The sequence below is a fragment of the Ochotona curzoniae genome, unplaced genomic scaffold (assembly GCF_017591425.1).
Source record: "Ochotona curzoniae isolate NIBS_2020 unplaced genomic scaffold, NIBS_Ocur_1.0 contig_1, whole genome shotgun sequence".
Taxonomy (NCBI): Eukaryota; Metazoa; Chordata; class Mammalia; order Lagomorpha; family Ochotonidae; genus Ochotona; species Ochotona curzoniae.
In genome coordinates, this window is record NW_024464918.1 from 3,500,717 (window position 1) to 3,525,543 (window position 24,827).

General features: G+C 45.7%; 1 protein-coding gene across 1 annotated transcript; it reads left to right on the forward strand.

Moving 5' to 3' along the window:
* Positions 1-225: 225 nt before the first annotated feature.
* GFRA3 (GDNF family receptor alpha 3) lies at positions 226-22,833 on the forward strand. Its single transcript, XM_040975555.1, has 8 exons — positions 226-301; positions 6,833-7,120; positions 11,672-11,764; positions 14,053-14,365; positions 21,137-21,240; positions 21,400-21,534; positions 21,959-22,047; positions 22,267-22,833. The coding sequence occupies exons 1-8, from the start codon at positions 226-228 to the stop codon at positions 22,351-22,353; spliced, it is 1,185 nt and encodes a 394-aa protein (XP_040831489.1). The 3' UTR covers positions 22,354-22,833.
* Positions 22,834-24,827: the final 1,994 nt, after the last annotated feature.

The following is a 24,827-nucleotide window of genomic DNA, read 5'->3' on the forward strand; positions in this document are numbered from 1 at the left end:
CGCGTGCGGTGCTGCCGCGCCCCTTGGAGGAGGAGGGCGTCGCCCAGGACTCTGGTGGGCGAGTGTCAGATGGAGTGAAGAGAGGCGGGGAGGTGCCGGTGGGAGGCGCCGGTCCAGGGTCTCTGATCGCAGAGCTCCAGCGCGAAGAGCCTGGGAACGTGCGTCCCACGCAGGCAAAGCAATCTAGGGGTGGCCACCAGGTACGCCAGTTCTGCCAGTCCCGCCATGGTGCGTCCCCGCAACCTGCGACCCCTGCCGCTAGTGGTCCTGCTGCTGCCGTTGCTGCTGGCGCTTGGAGCTGGTGAGTGTCGTGTCCGTGGGTGCGCGGAGCCGGCAACGATCTGTACTTTAGAGGGAGATGGAGATGAGTGTGTTTGGTCACGCCTGCTCAGAAAGGGTGCAGCCGCTGCTTCGTCCTGGACATCTGTCCACCTGGAAGAGCAAGCCCCAGGCGCCGGGAAGGAGCTGGGTTCCGTGCCTCACATGGTGTCAGAACTGATACAGAATGGCAGCAGCGGCCAGGGCACCCATGCGCCTCCTCGCTCCTGGTTCCCCCTACCTTCTTTTAAGCAGTGTCTACACTGCCCAGCCAGTGCAGTTTGCTGCATGTGGGCTGCTTCAGTTCTTGTGCTTGGGAAAGTCATACACACAGGTTAAAAGTTTGTTAGAACTGGCTCGTCGCAGGTTGGGGTTGTAAACTACTGCGCAGAACTTGCTAACACCATTATTTGATTATATTGGTGAGAATATTACCAGCCACCTGTACCTCTCCTCTGACCGCCCGGGGGCATGCTCACCATTTTAATCTGCATTAAAATGTCCCGATTTCCTCTGCAAGCCACCCAATGCAGAGCCTTGTCCTGTGGACAGCAGATCTGCAGCTGGTCAGGAGCCGAGCAGAGTCCAAGGCCTGATTTTGGAACTGCTGTTCCCCCAGGAAGGGCAGCCTGAGGTCTGAGATCCTGCAAACATTCCCGTGGCCTTTACAAGTGGGACACTGCCTGACATCTCTTGGTGAGACTCAGAGCCTGCGGGGAGGGAATTCCGGGGCAGACACCACACACGTGACCCTGCTGCCTGGGTTCCCAAGGTGGTAACGCAGGATGGCAAGGTGGACTCGAGGTGGACTGTACCTGGAAATCAGGGCAACAGCAAAACACAGGTCTGTTTTGGCTGCCCTGGAAATACCGTGAGCTCTAACGACCAGAGGTAAACACAAACTGGTGTAGTGAAGAAGAATGGGAGATAGGTCTGTTTCCCACCACAGTGCTTGGCTGACAGCAGTGATTTCTGATGAAGCAACCTTGTGGTCTTGTGGAAAATTTCTTTTTTTTTTTTTTTTTTTTTTAAAGATTTATTTTTATTATTTTTTCATTGGAAAGGCGGATATACAGAGAGGAGAGACAGAGAGGAAGATCTTCCGTCCGATGATTCACTCCCCAAGTGAGCGCAACGGGCCGATACTATGCCGATCCGAAGCCAGGAGCCTCTTCCGGGTCTCCCACGCAGGTGCAGGGTCCCAAAGCTTTGGGCCGTCCTCGACTGCTTTCCCAGGCCACAGGCAGGGAGCTGGAAGGGAAGCGGGGCTGCCGGGATTAGAACCGGCGCCCATATGGGATCCCGGGCGTGCAAGGCGAGGACCTTTAACCACTTGCGCCACCGCGCCGGGCCCTTGTGGAAAATTTCTAAACAATGTCCCACGAGCTGCCTTGTAGTGCCAGGTACTTCCCAACAGGCGGAACCAACAGAGACCTTTGATAGTTGCAATGAAATCTGACAGACTTTGGCCTACCAAAGCCAAGCATAGGGGCAGGCGTTCAACACAGTGGTTATGACTAAGACTGTCTCTTGGGACACCCACATCTCATATCAGAGTGCCTGGGTTCAGAATCTGGCTCTGTTCCCAATTCTAGCTTTCTGCTAATGTGCAGGACTACAGCATTTGGAGAGGGAGCCAGTAGATGGGTGCTTGCTTTGTCTCCATTTCTCTTTTGAATAAATAAATAAATATGCATGTTAAAATAAATAGACAAAGTTAAAACAGAGATCTAATTCTCAGGGAAGTGGCATCTTATATTGAAAATAATTTTAAGCCACGTAGGAGGGGAGAGTATTTAGCACAGCAGTTAAGATGCCACTTGAAATGTCCATAATCCATAGTAGACAGCCTGGCTTGGAGTCCCAGTCTTCCTGATTCTGATCCTGGCTCCCTACTAACATGCATCCTGAGAGATAACAGATGATGGGGTCAAGTACTTGCGTCCCTGGCCCCCATGTAGGGTAGCAGGATTGAGTAACAGGCTTCTGGCTTCAGCCTGACCAAGTCCTGTCTGTTATGTGCATATGTTACTCTATACGGATGGCAGTAGCCCAGATACTTGGACCATCTCCCATTACTTTTCAAAGAATATTAGCAGGGAGCTGGTTGGAACTGGTTCTCATATGGAATGCTGATGTTGCAGATGGCAGCTTAACCTGCAACCCTGAGATAAATAATATTTTGCTGCAGTATTTTTTTAAAAATCAAAATGAATTCCAAACAATCCATAATAAATAAAATATCAAAATTTTAAGTAGAATAAGGATGGCATGCTAAAGTACATTTGGAGCCTGAGACAAATGGAGAAATTGTGGGTACTGCTTGATGTGACACCAGTTTCAAACTTTAGGGAGCTCAGACTCTCCAGGGAATGTGCCACAACTCATATTCTTAGACATAATCCTCACATATTCTGAGTCATTAGGTAGAGTAGGACACAGAAATCTGTGTTTCAGCAATTGGTCTGATTAGTTATTAAGTGATTGGATGAGGAGGTTAGGCCAACTGAACTATGTTGTCCCTTCCAATTTTGGAACCCTTTAATTATAAAAGGGAAGGGACCCAAAGAGGTTGTAGAAGTGCCTCACAGAATGTCCCACTACAGTATTGTTTACTCTTTTAAAAGCAGGGGTTCACAGTAAATAAGTATTGGGAATAAATGGCAATAAGATAGACAGTAAAGTCTGGAGGGGGAGATACTCAATTAAAAACCAAGCGCCAGGCCTGGTGTTGTAGCCTAGCGGCTAAAGTCCTTGCCTTGAACGCGCCGGGATATGGGCACTGGTTCTAATCTCGGCGGCCCCACTTCCCATCCAGCTCCCTGCTTGTGGCCTGGGAAAGCAGTCCAGGACGGCCCAAAGCTTGGGACCCTGCACCCGCTTGGGAGACCCAGAAGAAGCTCCTGGCTTCGATTGGCGCAGCAACGGCCATTGCAGCTGCTTGAGGAGTGAACCATTGGATGAAAGATCTTCCTCTCTGTCTCTCCTCCTCTCTCTGTATATCTGACTTTGCAGTAAAAATAAAATAAATCTTAAGAAAGAAAAAGCCCACCCTCCAACAAACAAGTAGGGCTAAGAAATGGATGTTTTTTTTTAAAAAGATTTATTTTATTTTTATTGGGAAGGCAGATATACAGAGAGGAGAGACAGAGAGGATCTTCCGTCTGATGATTCACTCCCCAAGTGAGCACAACAGTCAGTGCTATTCTGATCTGAAGCCAGGAGCCTCTTCCGGGTCTCCCATGTGGGTGCAGGGTCCCAAAGCTTTGGGCCGTCCTGGACTGCTTTCCCAGGCCACAGGCAGGGAGCTGGATGGGAAGCAGGGCTGCCGGGATTAGAAGCAGCACCCATATGGGATCCCAGGCGTGCAAGGCAAGGACCTTAACCACTTGCGCCACCGCGCTGGGCCCAGAAATGGATGTTTGTTGTGGTTAAAATCTTGCTTGGGATATCTGTATTTCATATCAGAGTGTATGGCTCATGTCATAGCTCCTTTGCTTCAGATTCAGCTTCCAGCTAGTGTGTTCCTGGGAAGCAGCAGATGATGGCTCAAGTACTTGGATCCCTGCCACCTACACAGGAGACACAAATTGAATTCTGCACTCCAAGCTTTGGCCTGGACTAACCACAGCTATTTGCATCATTTATGGAGTAAACCTGAGGTGGAAAATCTCTGTCCCTCTACCTTTCAAATAAAATGAAAGTAAGTTGGGCCTGGCATAATAACTGAATTGGTTAATGCTCCACTTCCAAGCATTGGGATCCCATAAGGTTGCCTGTTTGTGCCCCAGCTGCTCTGCTTCCCATCCAGTTCCTTACTTACATTCTGAGAAAGCAGCAGAGGATGGTCCAAAGCCTTGGACCCATGCACCTATGTGGGAGACCCAGGATAAATTCTTGGCTCCTGGCTTTGGATCAGCTTAGCTCTGGCTGTTGCGGCTGTTAGGGAAGTGAACCAGCAGGTGGAACATATTCCTGTCTCCTTTTTCTGAAAATCTGCCTTTCCAATAGATATAAATAAATCTTATTTCTTTTAAAATAAACTTTAAAAAAGATATATTTTATTGGAAAGGGAGATTTACAGAGAGAAGTAAACTGGTGCCACTTGTTTACACATATTTTAGAAGGATGAGGGGCTAGAGCTGAGACAGAAAATTAGGCCATTACCTGCAACATCAAATGGTGCCAGTTCAAATGCAGTTGCTATACTTCCTATCTAGCCCTCTGCTTATAAGCCTGGGAAACAGTGGAAGATAACCCAAATACTTTGGCCCTTGAACTCATGTGGGAAACCTGGAAGAAGCTCACAGCACCTGGCTATAGCCTGACCCAACCCAGTGCGCTACAGCTATCTGGGGAGTGAACCAGCCCAACTCCCTTTCTCTGTAATTCTGACTTTAAGATAAATAAATAAATTTTTAAAAGAAAATAATGTTAAAGCTAAAAAAAATAAAGGTTCACTTAAAGATATCTGGGGCAGGGATTTAGTGCAAGGGTTGAGATGTTGTTGGGTTTCCCACATCCATGTCAAATCCATGAATTTGACTCCCAGCTCTGCTTGCAATTCCTGTTTGCTGCTAATGTGAACAATGAGAGGCAGCAGGTAAAAACTTAAACACTTGGGTCTCTGCCACCCATGTGGGAGATCCAGATGGACTTCTGCCTTCCTGGTTTCACCCCGCCCCAAACTGGCAGCTGTGGCCTTTTGAGAAGTTAACCATTGAAGGAAAATCTCTCTCTGATTCAAATACATTCAAATAAATAAATAAATCTTTAAAAAAAAAAAAGCTTATGGAAGAAGATGTAAGTACATTTTGATGGGAAAAGTACATAAGTTCCATTTGTGTTGTTGAGTTGATAAGACTTGGTGCATTAAGCACAGGACATGAAGGAAAGAGAAGAATTAAGAATGACTCCTAGGTTTCTTTTGTTCTGAACAACTGGGGTGGGAGGTTGTGTCTCCCGTGATGGGGGTCTTAAGTCATAGGTTGCAAGGGGCTTCTTTGGTCTGAGTTACAACTGACCTCAGTAATTACCACTAAGTGACTGGGTCAGATTATGTCTACTCCCGTTCTGGCAATAACTCCACACCCTAACTGCAGCCATTTCCACCTTAAGGAATTTTTAAAAAGCAATTTTTATTTGTCTGCAAGGCAGCAAAAAACAAAGACAGAAGATGACAGAGAGCAAGATCTTCCACCAGTTGGTTCACTTCCCAAATGCCTGACACAACAAGGGCCGGGCCAGACCAAAGCCAGGAGCTGGGAACTCTATCCAGGTCTCCCACGTGAGTGGCAGCGAGCTATGTACTTGAGGTACTTGAGGCATTAGGAGGAAGCTGGATTCAGAAATGGAGCCAAGACTAAAAACCCAAGTAGTGGCTTAACTGCTGCACCTGCTTAACACCTGCCCCAAGGTATTTTTACATTTTTTTAAAAAGAGTATTGTTTATTTGAAAGACGAAGTGCCAGAGAAAGAGGAAGTGGAAAATCTTCCATCAACTGATTCACTCCACACATAGCCACAACAGCAAGGGCTGGAACAAGCTGAAGTCAAGAGCCAGGGTCTCCATATAGGTCTCACATATGGGTGGAAAGCCAAATACTTGATCTATTTTCTGATGCTTCCCCAGGCACACTAGCAGGAACCTGGATCAGGAATTGAACTGGCTTTCCAATATGGGATGCCAGCGTCATGGTCAATGGTTTAACCCACTGCACTATAATGCTGGCTCCATGTTTTTAAGTGACTTTTTTTTTAAAGTGCCTTTTTAAAAAGGTTTATTTATTTCCATTGGAAAGGCAGATTTTATAGAGAAAAGGAGAGACAGAGAATGATCTTTCACTCCTCTGATTTACTCCCCAAGTGTCACAGCAGCCAGAGCTGAACCAATCCAAAGCCAGGAGCTTCTTCCGGGTCTCCTGTGTGGGTGCAGGGTCCCAAGGCTTTGGGCCGTCCTCCACTGCTTTCCCAGGCCACAGGCAGGGAGCTGGATGAAAAGTGGAGCAACTTTTCTGCTGCTCCACTGGTGGACATATAGGATCCTGTGCTTGCAAGGCAAGGATTAACCACTGAGCTATTGCACCAGGTCCTTAATGACTCTTAATGAAAGACTCAAAGTTGTTTTTAACTCTCATTTTGCACTGTACATATTCTCTGGTTGTGATGCTTGCCTTGTCGAAGATATGATTCTGCCCAGGTTGCTGATCTGTTGTCCCTAGTAGGATCAGCTTCAAACCACTACTCTCTTTCACCTCGCTGGAGGCCGAGCTACCTTTCTTCAAATCCCCATCATTTCTTGGGCATTGTCTGTTTTGTCTAGATGATGATGGCTATAGACTGTCTAGCCCTTCAGGGTTTCTTGCTTCCTACACCTATTCCTAAAGGTCTTTGTGCTCCTCTAAGACTTTCTCAAGGTCTCATTGGGAATCCTCCCCACTCTACCTTGTGACTCAGTACTCTCAGATGCTTCCTTTGCCCTCATGTGAACCTCACCTGATGCATCCTTCCTCAGGAGAGCCCCTTCCCACTGAGAGCCGGTTCCTAAACAGCTGTCTCCAAGCCAAGAAGAAGTGCCAGGCCAATCCTGCTTGTAAGACTGCCTACCAACACCTTGGGTCCTGCACCTCCAATCCAAGCACCCTGCTACCCTCAGAGGAGCCTCCCATCCCTGCAGACTGCCTAGAAGCAGTGCAGCAACTGAAGAATAGCTCTCTGTTAGGCTGCTCATGTCACCGGCGCATGAAGCATCAAACTGCCTGCCTGGACATCTATTGGACCGTTCACTCTGCCCGCAGCCCTGGTAAGAGTGGTCAAAGCTGGGGAAGAGGACTCTTGAGGGTTATTTTTCAATTGTGTAAGATATGGGCTGCATAAATGATTCTGATGGGGATGATAATGAAGCTTGGTTTTAGAATGAAAGGCGGGGAAGGAATGGGCGGATATCCTTTCTGGCCTCTACCACAGTGGCTTCTCTTCTCCCTGCTTCCGCTTTTCTATCTGCAAATATAGTTCCCTCTTAGCAGAGCTGCGAACTATGCTAAGGCTCATGCTGGGAGTTCCTGGAACAGAAAGGGACAGAGAAAAGTCAAAGGAAAGGGATTTCACCCATAACTAGGCCCCAAAGATCCCCGAGGCAGGGGCATCTTGGTCCAGTCTTTAACAGAAAGGATACTCTTAACCAGACAGGAAATGACAACAAAGAAAAAGGATATGAACAGCCAAACCCAGGGCCAGCATGTGGCCTAGTGATTAAGATATCAGCTAAGAAACCTGTATCCCATATTGTAATTCCCCAAGTTGATTCCTGCCTCTGATTCCTGATTCTGACTTCAATTCTATGCAGACCCTAAGAGGCAATGTGTGAGGGCTTGTATGTGTGAGGGCTTGTGTAGTTGGGTCCCTGTCACCCCCATGGGAGACCTAGATTGTGTTTCCAGATCCTAGCTTCAGCCCAGCCCAGCATAGGCCATTGTAAGCATTTTCATTAAACAGATTTATTTATTTATTTTTGGGAAGATGGATTTACAGAGAGAAGGAAGACAGAGAGAAAGATCTTCCACCCGGCATTATCTGCTGCTTTCCCAGGCCATAAACAGAGGAGTGGATCAGGAATGGAGCATGTGGAACACAAACCAGTGCCTGTATGGGATACTGGTGCCGCAGAGCAGAGGATTAGTCTGTTAAGCCATGGTGCTGGCCCTCCTTTCTCTCCCATTGTAGGGATTTAAGGAGTGAACCAGTGACTAAAAAGCTCTCTGTTTCTCTCTTTCTCGCTTTGCTTCTCAAATGTATATATTTTAATATATATATATTTAATATATATATATATAAAGGCAGGTTTATTGCAGGAGTGGCTCTGGGCTCTTTCCATAGACCCCTGTCTTTTTGTTTAATTTACTTATTTAAAAGGTAGAAATACATAGACAGACAGAGATACAGAAATCTTTCATCCGTTGATTTATTCCCCAGATGGCTTCATTGGCTGGGGCTGGTCCAGGATAAAGCCAGGAGGTTGAAACTCCATTTAGGTTGTTCATCAGGATGACAGGGGCCCAAGAATTTGGGTCTCCTTCTGCTGCTTTTTCAGAGAACTGAACTGGAAGTGAAACAGCTGGTGCTCAAACTGGCACTGAGATGGAATACCAATATTGAAGGTGGCAGCTTACCCACTGAGCCACATGCTCACAACCAATAGCTGTTTTTAGTAGTTAACTTTTACTGGGCTATGTGTGCTCACATAACAAAACTAGCAAAACAAAGGTTGAGTTCTTGCTCATGTTTTGTGTTGGCTGCTTCAGGTATTTTTTAAAATAATAATCTTTTTTTTAAAAAGCTTTTATTTATTTTTATTAGAAAGGCAGATATACAGAGAGAGAGAGAGACAGAGACAAAGATCTTCTATCTGCTGATTTACCCTCCAAGCAGCTGCAACGGCTAGAACTGCACCAATCCAAAGCCAGGAGCCTGGAGCCTTCTCCGGGTCTTCCACGTGGGTGCAGGGTCCCAAGGCTTTCCCAGGCCATCCTTAGCTGCTTTCTCAGGCCACAAACAGGGAGTTGTATGGGAAGCAGGACTGCTGGGATTAGAACCAACACCCATATGAGATCTTGGTACATGCAAGGAGAGGACTTTAGCCACTAGGCTATCATGCTGGGCTCTGATGATAGTTCCTATATTGGCACTAGATGTGGCTTCGTCCCCTTACCTTTTTTTTTTTTTAGGATTTATTTGTGTGTATGGCAGAATGACACACAGAGAGAGGCAGAGACACACACTCCTCAAACTGTCTCAGTGAAGCCTGGATTTCGATCTGAGTCTCACATGTGTGTGGTAGGCACCCAAATACTTGTGTCATCTTCTGCTGATTTTCCAGGCACATGATTAGCAGGGAGTTGGGTCAGAAGCAGGGCAACTGCATCTTCAAGTGGTGCTTGGATACCAGGTGCCAGCATCACAGGCAACGGCTTAACAGGACGCACCACAAACTGGTCCTCAACATGAGCTCCTTTGGATCTGGAAACATGTGCACCAGAAGACAGTACATGTTCAGTATACGATAATGGATCGGAGTCCAGATAGCTGGAGAGCAAGCTCTCACAGAAAGGGGAGGAGTGGGAAGCACACAACGCACACTGATTCATAGCATTTCGGAAACAGGCAAAAGTTACCAGCATCTTCTTTCTGGAATTAGGGACTTTTCTTTCAGAAGGCCCTGTTTCTGCTCAACGGGAGTGGTTGCCCTGCCCAGGATTCTCTAGGGCTCTTGGCCCAGCCCTCTGGGAAGGCCTTTCTTTTTCCGTTGTTCTCTGCAGCCGTATTAGAGGAGGGCATCAGAGACTACAGTCTCCTTGGGGACTGACCAGTGTGCGCAACCTGCTTCCTGCCTGAGGAACGTTGGGGGCATTTTAAGTCTCAAATAGTCCCAGTCTCTTTTAATCTGGCTCTTAGCAGTTCAGCCCTCTCAAAACATAATTGCTTTTTATATTTTTCATTTCTGTCATCTCGTGTGCCAGTAGCTTTTTCCCACAATTCAGAACAGGCTTCTCTTCCTAGACTTAATTAGAGCTACCTTGTCCTTATCAAGCTTGTGCAGGAGAGCTACTATTTAGTCTGTCTTTCTCTAAGTGCATTTGTCCAACTGGCAAGATTTATTGGATACCATCTTAATCAGTTGTGAGATCTCCACAAATGGAGCGATAGTCACATAATTTATTTGGTCTCTTTTGCCAGGGCTGAGCTGTAATGAACCTTATCACTCAAAGCCTTCTTCAATTTTATCTGGTACCATTTGAATATGAGAAACAGTTTTCCCTTTAATTCTGCCAAGTTCTGGAATCTCTGGGTCCTCTTTTCTGTTTCTTCCCTCCTTGCGAGCTGGCCATTTCTTTTCTGAACTTGCAGCCTTCTTTGATAGCACCTTGCTAAGTGCAGCCCATCACAATCCAGACGCCTCAGTAACCTTCTGCCTCCCTTTAAAGCTCATTTGACATCTCGTCTGCCTGCCGAGTCATTGCAGGCCGCAGTTTTACCATTTTTCTATCCCTTAGTAACAGCTTCTTCCTCACCCACTGCATAGTCTGAAAGCCAACACCACACATTTCAGGTTCTCTCTCTGTCTCCCTCCCTCCTTCCTTCTCTCTCAATATTGTCACTATAGCATCCTGGTTCCAGTGACCAATGCATTTTCAGATGCATAGTTGGTTAAGTCACTGCTTGGGGCAACAGTATCCCATTTCAAAGTGCCAGTTCAAGTCCCAGTTACTCAGTTTCCTGCTAATGCACACCCCAGGAAGCAGAATATGATGGCTGAAACACATGCATTTCTACCAGCCATTTGGGAGTCCTGTGAGGTTTAGGTCTGAAAGAAAGAAAAAAAGAGAGAGAGAGAAAGAAAGAAAGAAAGAAAGAAAGTCAGTCAGATATACAGAGAGGAGGAGAGACAGAGAGGAAGATCTTCCGTCCGATGATTCACTCCCCAAGTGACTGCAATAGCTAGAGCTGCACTGCCAAAGCCAGGAGCCAGGAGCTCTTCCCAGTCTCACATGCAGGTGTAGGATCCCAAGGCATTGGACCATCCTCAACTGCTTCCCCAGGCCACAAGTAGGGAGCTGGATGGGAAGTAGGACTGCTGGGATTAGAACTGATGCCATATGGGATCCTGGTGCTTACAAGGCGAGAACTTTAGCCACTAGGCTATTGTGCCGGGCCCATATTTGAAACTTAAAAAAAAAAAAAGATTTATTTTTATTTGAAAGGCAGATATACAGAAAGAAGGAGAGAAAAAGAGAGAGAGGGAACTTTCATCTGCTGGTTCATCTTCCAAATGGCTGCAACATCAGGAGCTGAGCTGATCTGAAGCCTGGAACCAGGAGCTTCCTCTGGGTCTCTCATGTGGGTGCTGGGTCCCAAGGACTTGGACCATCCTCCATTTTTTTTTCCAGATCATAAGCAGGGAGCTGGATCGGAAGTAGAGTAGCTGGGACGTGACTTGGCCCCCATAAAGATGCCGGCATTGCAGACAGTAAATTAATTTGTTGTGCCACTGCTCTGGCCCTGGATTTCAAACATTTTTTTGCACCAAAATAAGCTTTTTCCATTCCATTTCCCATGAGCTTTTGAAGTGCCTCATACTTACAACACAGTGGCCAGCACACAGTGTGCTCAGCAAATGATAGCTTTATTATTCTCATCAGTTCATGGACCTCAGCTTGCACTGCTTGCCACTGTTTAAGTAGAGGCAGGGCCTTTTTCTTTCCTCCACAGGGCTTTGAGCTCTGACTCAGCAGCCTTAGTTTCTCCTGCCCCGCCCTCCCCTGACCCTCGGCATTCTCGTGTCTCCACCTGTCTCTAGGTGACTATGAGCTGGATGTCTCCCCCTACGATGACACGGTGACCATCAAACCCTGGAAAATGAATCTCAGCAAACTGGACATGCTCAAACCAGGTGGGAGGGTACATCTAGGCTGGGGAATGGGAGGCTGAGCCTTATTCCAAGGGAAGGGAGGCCAGGAGGTGTGAGCAACAAAAACTGGGGGAACAGGTCCCCCATCTTCCAGGTGAGTGATCGCAGATGTGTTGTATCGGGGTAGAGGTCTGAGCTGCGGCTCAAGGTCTGGTCCCATGGGAGACCTCCAAGACCAACCTTTAAAGAGGTATCCAAGAACCCATTAGAGCTTCCTGGTTTGAAAGGCGGGTCGCTGCAAAGGGGGCAATGGGAGTGGCAGCAGTTCCAGAAAAAGGCACTGAAATGGAATTTCAGCATTCCAGGCTGTCAGGAAAATAGCTTTTTTGTCCCTGAAGGCTAGGAAATTGCTCATTTTCAACCATTCTAATGGGATGGGCGAGGTTTTAGGCAAGGAAAAGAGAGAGTGTGAGTTGCATGAATCCCTACAGGGGTGACTCAGGGTGGGGAGCCGTCAGCCTGGTAAGGACTCTGATACCTGTTTTTCAGGACAGCAGGGCTGTGAGTGAATTCAGAACTCTCTCAAGATAGGAGCTTTTTTCTTTTTCTTTTTTTCTTAAAGATTTATTTTATTTTTATTGGAAAGGTGGATATACAGAGAGGAGAGACAGAGAGGAAGATCTTCCGTCCGATGATTCACTCCCCAAGGGAGCACAACGGTCAGTGCTATGCCGATCCGAAGCCAGGAGCCTCTTGCGGGTCTCCCACGCGGGTGCAGGGTCCCAAAGCCTTGCAAAGCCTTCGGCCATCCTTGACTGCTTTCCCAGGCCACAGGCAGGGAGCTAGATGGGAAGCAGGGCTGCCGGGATTAGAAGCAGCACCCATATGGGATCCCAGGCGTGCAAGGCGAGGGCCTTAACCACTGCGCCATTGTGCTGGGCCCAGATAGGAGCTTTTTTGTGTAGTCCATTCTTTTTTTTTTCTAAACATCTTTTTTTTTTTTTTTTAGATTTATTTTATTTACTTTTATTGCAAAGTCAGATATACAGAGAGAAGGAGAGACAGGAAGATTTTCTGTCAGCTGATTCACTCTCTAAGCGACCGCAACAACCAGAGCTGCACTGATCCAAAGCCGGGAGATTGAAGCCTCTTCTGGATCTTCCAAGTGGGTGCAGGGTCCCAAGGCTCTGGGCCGTCCTCGACTGCTTTCCCAGGCCACAATTAGGGAGGTAGATGGGAAGCGGAGCCACCAAGATTAGAACCGGCACCCACATGGGATCCCAGCATGTGCAAGATGAGGACTTGAGCAGCTAAGCTACTACGCCGGGCCTGTATAGTCCATTCTTGATAAAGAATTCACATTTTGAGAAAGAAAAAACACAGAATTATAAACAACCAACTGTTTCTACTAAATAGCTGTTCCAATAACTCACTCAGTTGTGCTGGCTATTGGAATGCTCCATTGGTAGAAACACCATCATCAAGTCCCATGTCTCATGATGTGCACAAAGCAGCAAGTGTAAGTTGGCCATATGATTTGATTTTTTTAAGAAGATTTATTTTGTTTTCATTATAAAGTCAGATATACAGAGAGGAGAGACAGATGATTCACTCCCCAATTCATTCCCCAAGTGCGTGCAAAGGGTCAGAGCTGCGCCAATCCAAAGCCAGGAGCCAGGAGCTTCTTTCAGGTCTTCCATGTGGGTGTAGGGTCCCAAGGCTTTGGGCCATCCTCAACTGCTTTCCCAGGCCACAGGCAGGGAGCTGGATGGGAAGTGGAGCTGCCGGGATTAGAACAGGCGCCCATATGGGATCCCGGTATGTTCAAGGTGAGGACTTTAGCCGCTAGGCCACAGCACTGGGCCAGTAAGTTGGGCATATGATTTGAAAGTCAGTGATGTCGACGGGTGTGAACCAAGACCTGGAGAGTTTGGTGTGATCTGTTCAGGACAGTGCAGAAAGTGCTTCAGAGTGTAGAGCAGGGTCTCAGGTTGGGGTTTCTCTCCTCAAAACTTGTTGCAAGCGTTGAGATAGGGGACTCTTGTTATTTCTGTTTTCTGATTGTTTGAATTCTAGGTAAATGTGTGTTAGATGTATATAGAAGAAGATGATGATAATGACAATGATGATGGTTTTATTTAGGGTAAGGAGTAGGATGAGGAAGGGGGTGGAAGGAAAACCCTGGCTTAGGAGTGGCTTTGTTCAAGACGGTCCTAGTTTTTTCTTTCCTACCAGCACTACTTTCTTTGTTATCACTTCGGATATTTTCCCCATTTTTAAGGAAACTGAGCTTCAGGTGTGCCTGGTGATTCAGTGCCCCTCTCTCCCAGACTCAGACCTCTGCCTCAAGTTTGCCGTGCTGTGTACTATGAATGACAAATGTGAACGACTGCGCAAAGCCTATGGGGAGGCATGTTCTGGTTCTCATTGCCAACGACTCGTCTGCCTGGAGCAGCTGCGCACCTTTTTCGAGAAGGCGGCCGAGCCGTATGCCCAAGGCCTGCTGCTGTGCCCGTGTGCGCCCACTGACCTGGGCTGTGGAGAGCGCCGCCGCAACACCATCGCCCCCAGCTGTGCGCTCCCAAGTGTGGCTACCAACTGCCTGGAGCTGCGTCGCCTCTGCCTTTCAGACTCACTGTGCAGGTATGGGGTGCGGGTGAGCAGGAACCGGGCAGCGCCCCTCCTTTCCGCTTCCTTCCTTTGCGGGGCTGTTTGATTTGTTCCACTGGCTGTTAAAATCAGGTGGCCACTTTTAATAGTTTGTGAAACTCTTCTCTCAAAAGAATATATATCTTTATATAATAAGTTCAGGAAATGTAAACATAGAAGTTTATATAAAAATACTCATGCATAGATGTTAGAAGAATAAAAAAATTTTAGAAAGGTAGATTTACATAGAGAAAGAGAAAAAGATCTTCCATCTGCTGGTTCACTCCCCAGATAGCTGCAACAGCCAGAGCTGAGCCAATCTGAAGCCAGGAGCCAGGAGCCTCTTCCAGGTATCCCATGCGGGTACAGGATCCCAATGATTTGGGCCATCCTCCATTGCTTTCTTAGGCTACAATCAGGGGGCTGGATGGATGGGGGAGAGGAGCAGCTGGGGTGCATATCATTGCCCATATGGGATGCTGGCACTTGCAGGGGAAGGAATGGCCAGTTGAGCCATCATGGCAGCCCCTCAAAAGAATTTTTTGCACAAAAATAAACTTACCTTTTTTTTTTTTTGTAAGTATTGGTTTATTTGAAAGGAGAGTTACTGAGGGGGGAGGGAGAGATAGTGAGGTCTTCCATCCACTGGTTCACTCCCCACATGGCCGTAACAGTCAGAGCTGGGCCTGATGGAAACTGCGAGCCAGGAGCTTCTTCCAAGTCTCCCGCGTGAATGTAGAGGCCAATGCACGTGGGCCATCCTCTGCTGCTTTCTGAAGTGCATTAACAGGGACCTAGATGGGAAGTGGAGCAGCTAGGACTCAAACAGTGCCCATATGGGATGCTGGCCTATAGGTAGCTTTACTTGCTATGCCATGGTGCTATCCCTCAACCTATCTTTTAATTTCGTTCTTAAACTTCTTGAGGTACCTTTGTATATGCTCAAAATCTCTATTCTATGGATTGAAGGATAACTGAAGAAACGTTCCTTAAAATGTAGTAGAGATGGAATTTTAAACAGTAGAGGTTGCTTCAAAAATATCCCTGAAGGGGTGAGTTGTACTGCAGCAGGTTGAGCTACTGCTTCGGACAACATCCTGTATCAGCAGTGTTTGGAGTCGCTGCTCTGCTTGTGACTAACTACCTGCTAATGCAGTTGAAATGGCCCAGGTGACTGGGACCCTGTCACCTATGTGGGAGACCAGGATGGAGTTTCTGGCTTCTGGCTTCTGGCTTTGGCCTGACCCAGACTCACATGCACGCACACACATTCTCTGATAAGTAAAGTTAAGTTTAAAAAACTTCACTCTGGGTTGGTAATGTGACATATCCGTTTAAATGTTTAAGATTTATTTATTTTTATTGGTAAGTCAGATTTTACAGAGAGAAGATGAGACAGAGAGAAAGCTTTTACCATTCATTGGTTCACTTCATAAATGGCTGCAATGTGCAATGTCCAGAGCTGAGTTGATCCAAACCCAGGAGCTTCTTTCAGGTAGTCCATATGGGTACAGAATCCCAAGGGCTTTGGCCATTCTCTGGTGCTTTTCTAGGCCATAAGCAGAGGGTCAGACAAAAAGTGGAGTGGCCAAGACATGAACCTGCGTATGTGGGATGCCAGCATTTATAGTTAAAAGATTAACATATTGAGCCACACCATTGGCCCTCAGGTTAAACTGCTGCTTAGGACTCCAGCTCCCCACATGAGCACTGATTGCAGTCCCAGCTGTTCCACTTACCATCCATCCCAGTGCTAATGGATGTGGAAAAACTATAGGAAGTAGCCCAAGTCCTTCGATACCCTACCATTCTTATGGGAGACTAGGATGGAGCTCTTGGCTCCTCACTTGGTCCTGGCCAGCCCTTGCCATTTTGGCCATTTGGAAAGTGGGTCAGCAGATGGGATATTCTCTATAACTCTCTTCCAAATAAATAACAAAATATATCTTTAAAAAATATTTTGGAGCCCGGCATGGTATAACCTAGTGGCTAAACTCCTCACCTTATAAACTCCAGGATCCCTTATGTGTGCCAGTTCTAATCCTGGCAGCTCCACTTCCTCTCCAGCTCCCTGCTTATGGCCTGGGAAAGCAGTCAAGGGCAGCCCAAAGCCTTGGGACTCTGCACCCGAGTGGGGGGACCTAAAAGAGGCTCCAGGCTCCTGGCTCCATATTGGTGCAGCTCCAGCCATTGCAGTCACTTGGGGAGTGAATCATCAGATGGAAGATCTTCCTCTCTGTCTTTCCTCCTCTCTGTATTTCTGACTTTACAATAAAACTAAATCTTAAAAAATATTTTTAAATTCATGAAAATAATTTTGAAATCCATGTTTTTCCACAATGCTCATTTTCATAGACTTTTTTTTTCATGAACTTTTTGAAGACCTTCCTGTGTACATGGATTTTAAAAATGGTTTACACCAAAATACACTTACCTTTTAATTCTATATTTTTAAAGATTTTTTTTATTGGAAAGTCAGATATACAGAGAGGAAGATCTTCTATCTGATGATTCACTCTCCAAGCAGCCACAACTGCCTAAGCTGCACGAATCTGAAGTCAGAAACTGGAGACTATTCTGGGTCTCCCATACAGGTACAGGGTCCCAAGGCTTTGGGCCATCCTTGACTGCTTTTCCAGGCCACAACCCGGGAGCTGGATGGGAAGCGGGGCTGCTGGGACATGAACTCGCACCCATATGGGATCCTGGTGCATGTAAGTAGCCAGTAAGCTACCATGCTGGGCCCATTTTAATTCTGTTTTATATAAATTTAATGAAGCACCTTTGTATTTGTGTCTTTTTAAAAATTTTTGGTGCATATCTCACAAACATTTTCTCATTGAAACATTATGGAATGGTGGCTAAGGCCAGCTTTGATGTCAGACAGATGAAAAATTAAAGTTTTGGGTTGATATGTTTGAGAGCATACCAGTTTATCTAAAATTCCATTACTTAACCCATGGTTCTAGTTAGTCCTGTACTATGTGAACTCCTTATGAAGACATCATGGTGAGAGTTGAATTCTATAATTTGTGTAGATTGTAGGGTGCTTAGCTTAGTTTACCAGTACAGAGTATGTGCTCAGTAAATGATAGTGCTTATTTTATCATTTGTTATCCTTTAAGAACTTGGATTTCAAATGCTTGCATTATGTGGATGCTCTACACTTACTTTAAGCAATCTCTGTGTTGGATAATTTCAGTTTTTTTCATATATTTGTATGACTTTTAAAAATTGTTTTTAATTTATTTTAAAATTTTATTTCATTGTTTTATGATACAGTTCCCTAGGCTCTTTGATTTTGCTTTCCCCCTCCCCAAGACCTTACCCCCCACAAATTTCCTCTCTATTGTTACAATAGTATAGTCCTTCATAACAGTCAAAAGTCCATCATTCTGCTGTTTAAGTGTGTCCTGACATTGTAGGTGTGGATAATGGCAGAGTCCAGCATCCTATTGTAAGACATATTGAGCAGTTCCATTGGGAGTTCATCTTTGATTTGAAAGTAGAGATGCACACTGCACAGTATCTTAACATCTGGATGTGAGATTCTCTATTGCACACTCTATATCCCCTTAAATGAAAAGTCATAAAACAGAATCAACAACAGGAAGAAAAAATAGAAAATTAACAGCAATATATAGTTGAATAATATGCTACTGAATGACTAATGTGTTGCTGAAGAAATGAAAAAAAAAAAACCTTTCTGAAGCAAGTGATGCTACTGTGTGACCTGTGAGTCAGTGAATAAATTAATAAGAAAAAATAACTTTTTTGAAGGAAACAAAAACAAAAACAAAAATATCAAACATCATAAAATGTAGCAATGTGGTGGTGAAAGGACAGTGATTTTGTATTTTATATGAAGGTTGCCTTCTATCAGAGGGAACATATGATATTTGTCCTTTTTGGATTGACTTTTTTCATTGAACTCAGTTTTGTTCTTTACTGCTATAAACAATGATGCTACAAACATCACTCTTTAAGCTCTGTGCACAAATGTGATTTTTTACTTAGGGCGTGTTACTACAAATTCTATCACTAAACTGAAGGACATGAAGATTTATAATATACTCTGGAAGACCTGTAACTCTGATCTGATTTCCTGTGCCCTTGTAGGATAAAACACTTGCCAAATTGACCTTGTTATCTCTTGAAGTGACATGTGTTGACAATGACAGTCACTCAGCCTTGTTTTGCAACTTCTGCCTTTTGTTTCTTTGTACCCTTGAGTTAATTACTTAACTTCTGTGACTTTATCTTCAACTATCACATAATCAAGGCCCTCAGTAATTATAATACTAAATTTACTGCATACTTACTTAGGTTTGGGTACTGTTTTAAGTATTTAACACAGATTAGCTAATATGAACCTCTCAAGAAGTCCATAGAATGTTTAAAAAAAAAAATCACCCTTGGTTTAAAAATGAAGAAACCAAAACAAGGAAAGCTTGGGTCCAAGGTACCAAGGCCTTTGGGCCATCTTGCACTCCCTTCCCAGGCCATAAGCAGGTAGTGGGGTAGGTAGTGGAGCAGCTGGGTCATGAATTTGCACCCACATGGGATCCTGGCCCCTGAAAGGGGAGGATCAACCAATTGCACCACTGTGCCAGGCCTGAAAGCTTCAATAGCTTGCTGAAGATCAGCCAGATAGTAAGTCAGGTTTCAGTTAGGTTTAGAATTTTAGGGATCTGTTCTAGGATCTGTGCATCTTAACTGCTCTGCTCCATCTAATATACTGAAAGCTGCATTGGCACCTCAGAAAATTTATGGGAAATGAAATTTATAAAACTTACTTTGGTACACAAAAAATGTTGAAATCTATCTATATGAGGGATCTTTAAAAAGTTTGTTGAATGTATGTTTAAAAAACAGCATGTGTTTCATTTTTAAAAATATGTTTTATTGGAAAGATAGATTTATGAAGATAAGGAGAGACAGAGTTTCCATCTCTTGATTCACTCTCCAAATGGCCTCAACGGCCAGAGCTCAGGTGATCTGAAGCCAGGAGCCCAGAGCTTCTCCCAGGTCTCCCATGTTGGTGCAGGGTCCCAAGGATTTGAGACATTCTCTGCTGCTTTCCCAGACCATAAGTAGGGAGCTAGATTGCGGGTGAAGCAGCTGGGATATGAATACTTGGTGCCCATATAGGATGTTGGCGCTTGAAAGTGGAGGATTAGCCTGTTGAGCCATGGTGCCAGTCCTCCCTTCTTCCTCCCTCCCCCACAACTTTTTTTTTTTTTAATTTAGGTGATGTTTACATAGTTGGTCAGGGTGGGAAGGATGGAGGGTTAGAGAAAAGTGGATATGATCATTGTTTGTAAAATTTTCATTTTTTCTTCCTGTTTCTGGGGGAAAGGGGAGATAAGGGAAGAAGCTATACCCAGCTTCCCAACTGCCCCAGTACCCCTCCTCCCCTTTTTAATGTTTATTTATTGCAGCTGATGCTGTGGCTCAGCAAGCTAAACTGTGGCCTGCAGTGTTGGCATCTCATATGAATGCCTCTTTGAGCCCCAGCTGTGCCACTTCCAATCCTGGTAATTTACCTGGAAAGTAGGTAGCCAAGATATTGTCTCTGACTTCAAGGAGTGTGCAGCAGAATAAGGGTGACAGGGAAATAAATTATAACCTAACAAAGCAAAATGTAACAAAATACAAAAATGTATACTGAAAAACATACTTGTAATTTTATTTCTTGAAGAACTCAACTTTACCTATTGTAGAGTATGAGTAAAACAATATCTAGCATATATTGAACACTTAATGTGTGACTGATACTGAGCTAAATATAATGCAGCATTCTCTCTTAAATTTTGTATTACTTTTTTTAAAAAAAAATTTGTTCTAGAGGTAGAGTTTCAAGGAGAAAGAGGGAGAGATAGAGGGATCTTCTATATTCTGGTTGATTCTCCAAATGGCAGTAACAGCCAAGGGTAAGCCAGGATGAAGTCAGGAGCTTCATCCGGATCTCTCAGGTGGGTACAGGGGCAGAAGCACTCAGAGCATCATCCTTTGCTGCTTTCTAAGGTGCATTAGTAGTGAGCTGGATTGAAGTGGAATATCCAGGACTCAAATCAGCTCCCCATATGGTATGCTGGTAGGTCATGGTTTAACCTATTGTACCACAGTTCTGCCCACCACTCATCCTTTTTGAAGATTTATTTATTTGTTTGAAAGTCAAAGTGGTGGAGAGAAAGAGAGAGACCTAGCATCTGCTGCCTTACTCCCCAGATGCCTACAAAGTCCAGGACTGGGCCATCCTGCAACCAGGAGTCAGGAACACCATCGAGTCTCCCACTTGGGTGACAGGGGCCCAGTTGCCTGCCACCTTCTGCTATCTTCCCAGGTGCAATGAATAGCTAAGACTTGAATAGTACTACAATATAGGATGCCAGCATTGCAAGTGGTGGCTAACCTTGCTGTACCACCATACCAGCCCCCTACACATGCAGGTTCATACTTCATCTTCACAAAATTCCAAGAGGTGGTGCTGTTAACTTCTGTCTATTTCTTAGTCAGCAAACAGGTGAAAAAATGCTGCCTGAGGTCTCATAACTAGATAGTGGAGCCTAGGTGCAGAGTGATATGATGTAAGGATATTCCTTTGGAACAGGAACAGGCTTTTGTGAGGAGGAGGCTCTGGGCTGGACCCTGAAGGCAGATGAGAATGTTCTGGGAAGATGGACCTGCCAAGCAAAATGGTAGCAAAGGTGAAAACTGCATGCTAGGCCCTCAGTGGGGTCCCACAATATTCCTTTCTTCTAGGTCACGCCTGGCAGATTTCCAGACCCACTGCCATCCCATGGATATCCTAGGGACCTGTGCAACAGAGCAATCTAAATGTCTGCGAGCATACCTGGGGCTGATTGGTAAGGCTGGGCGTGGGTGCGGACCCCAGGGGGATTGCCCCTAAGGATAACTGCTTTGAAATCCCTATGATGTGGACCAAAGTATGGTGAGAGAGGGTGGGAACTGAAGCTAGGGTTATTCTAGACCCTGATAAACCCTTCCTCTCTTCACCCCCACAGGGACTGCCATGACCCCCAACTTTGTCAGCAACATTAATACCAGTGTTGCCTTGAACTGCACCTGCCGTGGCAGTGGCAACCTGCAGGATGAATGTGAGCGTCTGGAAGCTTCCTTTTCCCACAACCCCTGTCTCAGTGAGTATGCCCTCTGTTTGTTCACTGCCTCTATGGCCCCATTAGCTGGAGCTGGAGGGAGAGAAATGGCCAACCCTGTGCCTTAGAACTTTTTTGTCTCCTTCAGAAAGAGCAACTCCTCCTCAGCAGTGGCTTTGGTTCCCCACCCCCCAACCACTCCTGGACCTTTCTTCTGTCTCCTGCTCCCTGAATGACATCCCTCTCCCCTCGTCCCCATCACACACACACACACACACACACACACACACACACACACACACACACCCTCAATATGCTCAGCCTCTCTGGCCCAGGGATAGTTCTGCACTGGGAACATTTCCAGCTCAAATGATGAGAGAATGCCCCATTCCCACTCCCATCCTGTCTTATATCCCAGAGTCCCTGTGTACCACCTCTTCCAACCTACCTTCTCTCCTCTGCTCAGTAAAGGCTATGGCAGCCAAGATGCGTTTTCACAGCCAGATCTTCTCCCAGAACTGGGTGGACTCCACCCTTACCGTGATGGAACGCCAGGTAGGGCCTCTTGGGTTACATCCTCTATTGTTTTCCTGACCCAGCTGGGGGCGGGGGGGAGGGGACCCAAAGCTGTTAGATCAGGGGGCTAAGGGCAAAGGGCTGACCTCCTTGTGCCATGACTTCTGGTGAACACCTCAAGGGCAGGGGGATGTCTTGGCTGATGTCACTGAAATAGAAATGGTTCCCTGAGCTGACTCCATTCCATTTCTTCCACAGAATCAAAGCTCTGTTCTGCAGCCGCAGTCCTGGGTGGCTCTTCTGTTTTGTACCCTTGCCATGATTCTGCTCCTGAGCCTCTGGTAGTTGGACTTTCCTGAGAACCCTCTTTCCCTCCAACACACCCAACCAGACTTGTAGCCTGCAAGAATGAGCAAAGGACAGGAAAGAGGGGCTGAGCACAGCGGTGCAGCCCTGACCTACCCAGCACGTCCAGCTGACTTTGTAGTCGAAATAGGGACTATACCTGATCCCCAGCTCTTCATTATTGGCTGGTGCTCATGTCTCCCTCCTTTTCTCCCTCCCCTACCCCCTGCTCCAACTTCTGACTGTCTTCAGGTAGTAACCAGCTCCTAATTCCCACCACGATTACCTGAAGTTTGACAAGGTAGTCATTTCTATTTCAGCTTCCACTTGAGTAGGGCCAGGTGTTCTGAGGCAGCCTAGAAAGATAGTCCCCATAGTGAGGAAGCCTAGAGCAGGATTCCTGTGCCCTGGTCTCCTCCTGTGAGTGGGAATGGCTAGGAACCCACTTCCTGCACTGCCCTGTCTCAAGAGTCCTACAGAGAGTGTCTGAGCATCAGGAGCTAGGGCCTTTGTACTTCCTTGGTTCCTGCTGGTGTCCCCAAGTCCCTCCCACCCCAACGCCTTGAATCAGATTAAACATTTTGACTGAAGATTCTGCTCTTTTCCCTCTTTTCTCAAATTGTGAATTTATGTAGAACTAGTAGTATGATGGACACAAGAGCCACAGGTCAGTTGATGAGGAGTCACAGCCACTCTATCACCAAGTAGGGAGACTTCAGGCAAGTCTCTGGCTTCCCTCTGTGTTCTTGACATGGAGATGGAGGAGGTGTAGCTTTTGTGAGGCTGTGGACCTGACATCTGTCCCAGTGGTCTCTGGGACACTGCTTGGGATCTGCTAAAGCAGCCAAGATAGGCGTCCTTAGTCACCCACAGCATGTATAGAGCACTTGCTTGTATTTACTGCTATGTCCCTGGATCTTATTTGGGTCCAGAAGAAAACAGACTGAAACTCCAAGAAGTGTAATCCCATTAGGATAAGGAAACACCACCTGTGTGGAGTAGTAGGAAGAACATATTTAAAGGCTGTGGCTATTTGTCTATTAATTCATTCCCTTCCTCTTTCAATAAGCATCTGATAAGTGCTGGCTTCACAAGACACTGTGCTAGCACAGCAGATTTATGGTTATGAGACTCAGATTCTATTTTCAATCCTTTCCCACAAACGGCAAGGACACAGAAGAGTCAATAAGAGTAGTACAGGGCAATAAGTACTATTCAATATCTATAACAACAATCCTCATTTATTGACATTTATTGACCCCACTGTGTGCCAAGTACTACTGTGCACTTACTGTGTGCGAGTTCATCAACTCATTTAACCCTCTAGCAACACTTGACAGTTCAAAGATTTGCAACCTTGAGCTTAATCTCTCTAGGGCTCACTATCCAGATCTATAACATGAAAAGTGTGGAACCCATTTCCTAAGGGATGAGATAATCATGTAAAGGCATTAGTCCTAACACAGTAAGAAAGAAAAAACGGTAGCAGTTGTCATGGATAGCTTATGTAGAGAATTTCGGCAATACTAACAATTTTAAAGACAACAAAACCTTTAAAAATTCCACTTAAACTTCCTGAGTACTCCCTGCACCTCTGTGACCATAAAATCTACCTGTATTTGATTTTTACATATCATATACCGCATAGTGTTAGTAATTAAAAAAAAAACACCCTGAGATTTCCTGAATTTAATTATAAGAGCCACAGAATGGAGGACAGGATAGAGTTAGCCACCCGAACCAGCATTGTGGCATAGTGGCTTAAGCCATTGATTGCAATGCTGGCATTCCATATTGGAGACCTGCTTGCTCCACTTCCAATCCAACTCCCTGCTAATGTACCTGGGAAGACAGCAAATCATGGCTCAAAAGTACTTAGGTCTCTGCCATCCATGTGACATACCTGTGGAATCCTGGGATCCTGACTCTTAACTTTGCTTAGCATAGCCCTGGCTGTTGTGGCCCTTTGGGGAATAAAAGGGTAGATGGGAGATCTTTCTGTGTTTCTGCCTGTCTCATACTGTCTTTCAAATAAATAAAGCAAATGTTTAAAAAAAATAGGCAATGAAAGAAAAAAAGAGAAAAGACAAGAAAAATGCTGGGGTCAGCACTGTGGTGTAGCAGTTAATTCTGCTGCTTGTGATGCTGGCATCCCTTGTGGGTACTGGTTAGAGTCCTGGCTGCTCCACTTCCATCTAGCTCCCTGCTAATGTGCTTGGGAAAACAGTGGAAAATGGTTCAACTGCTTGGACCCCTCCACCAGTGTGGCAGACCTAGAAGAAGATGCTGGCTCCTGACTTTGGCTTGTCCCAGTTGTGACTGCTGTGACCATGTGGGGAGTGAATAATGGGTAGAATTTCTCTCTGCCTCTTCCTCTCTAACTCTTCCTTTCAAATAAAAAAGGAAAAAACATATGCATTTTTTAAAAAGAAAAAAATATGTATTTGGGCCAAAGCATCACCAACAATGGAATG

Bases quoted from the DNA above. Each gene is read 5' to 3' on its own strand.
- GFRA3 (XM_040975555.1), top strand. From the start codon at position 226: ATGGTGCGTCCCCGCAACCTGCGACCCCTGCCGCTAGTGGTCCTGCTG. The intron at 21,241-21,399 runs GTAAGGCTGGGC...TCACCCCCACAG, and splicing joins AGCATACCTGGGGCTGATTG to GGACTGCCATGACCCCCAAC. The intron at 21,535-21,958 runs GTGAGTATGCCC...TCCTCTGCTCAG, and splicing joins TTCCCACAACCCCTGTCTCA to TAAAGGCTATGGCAGCCAAG.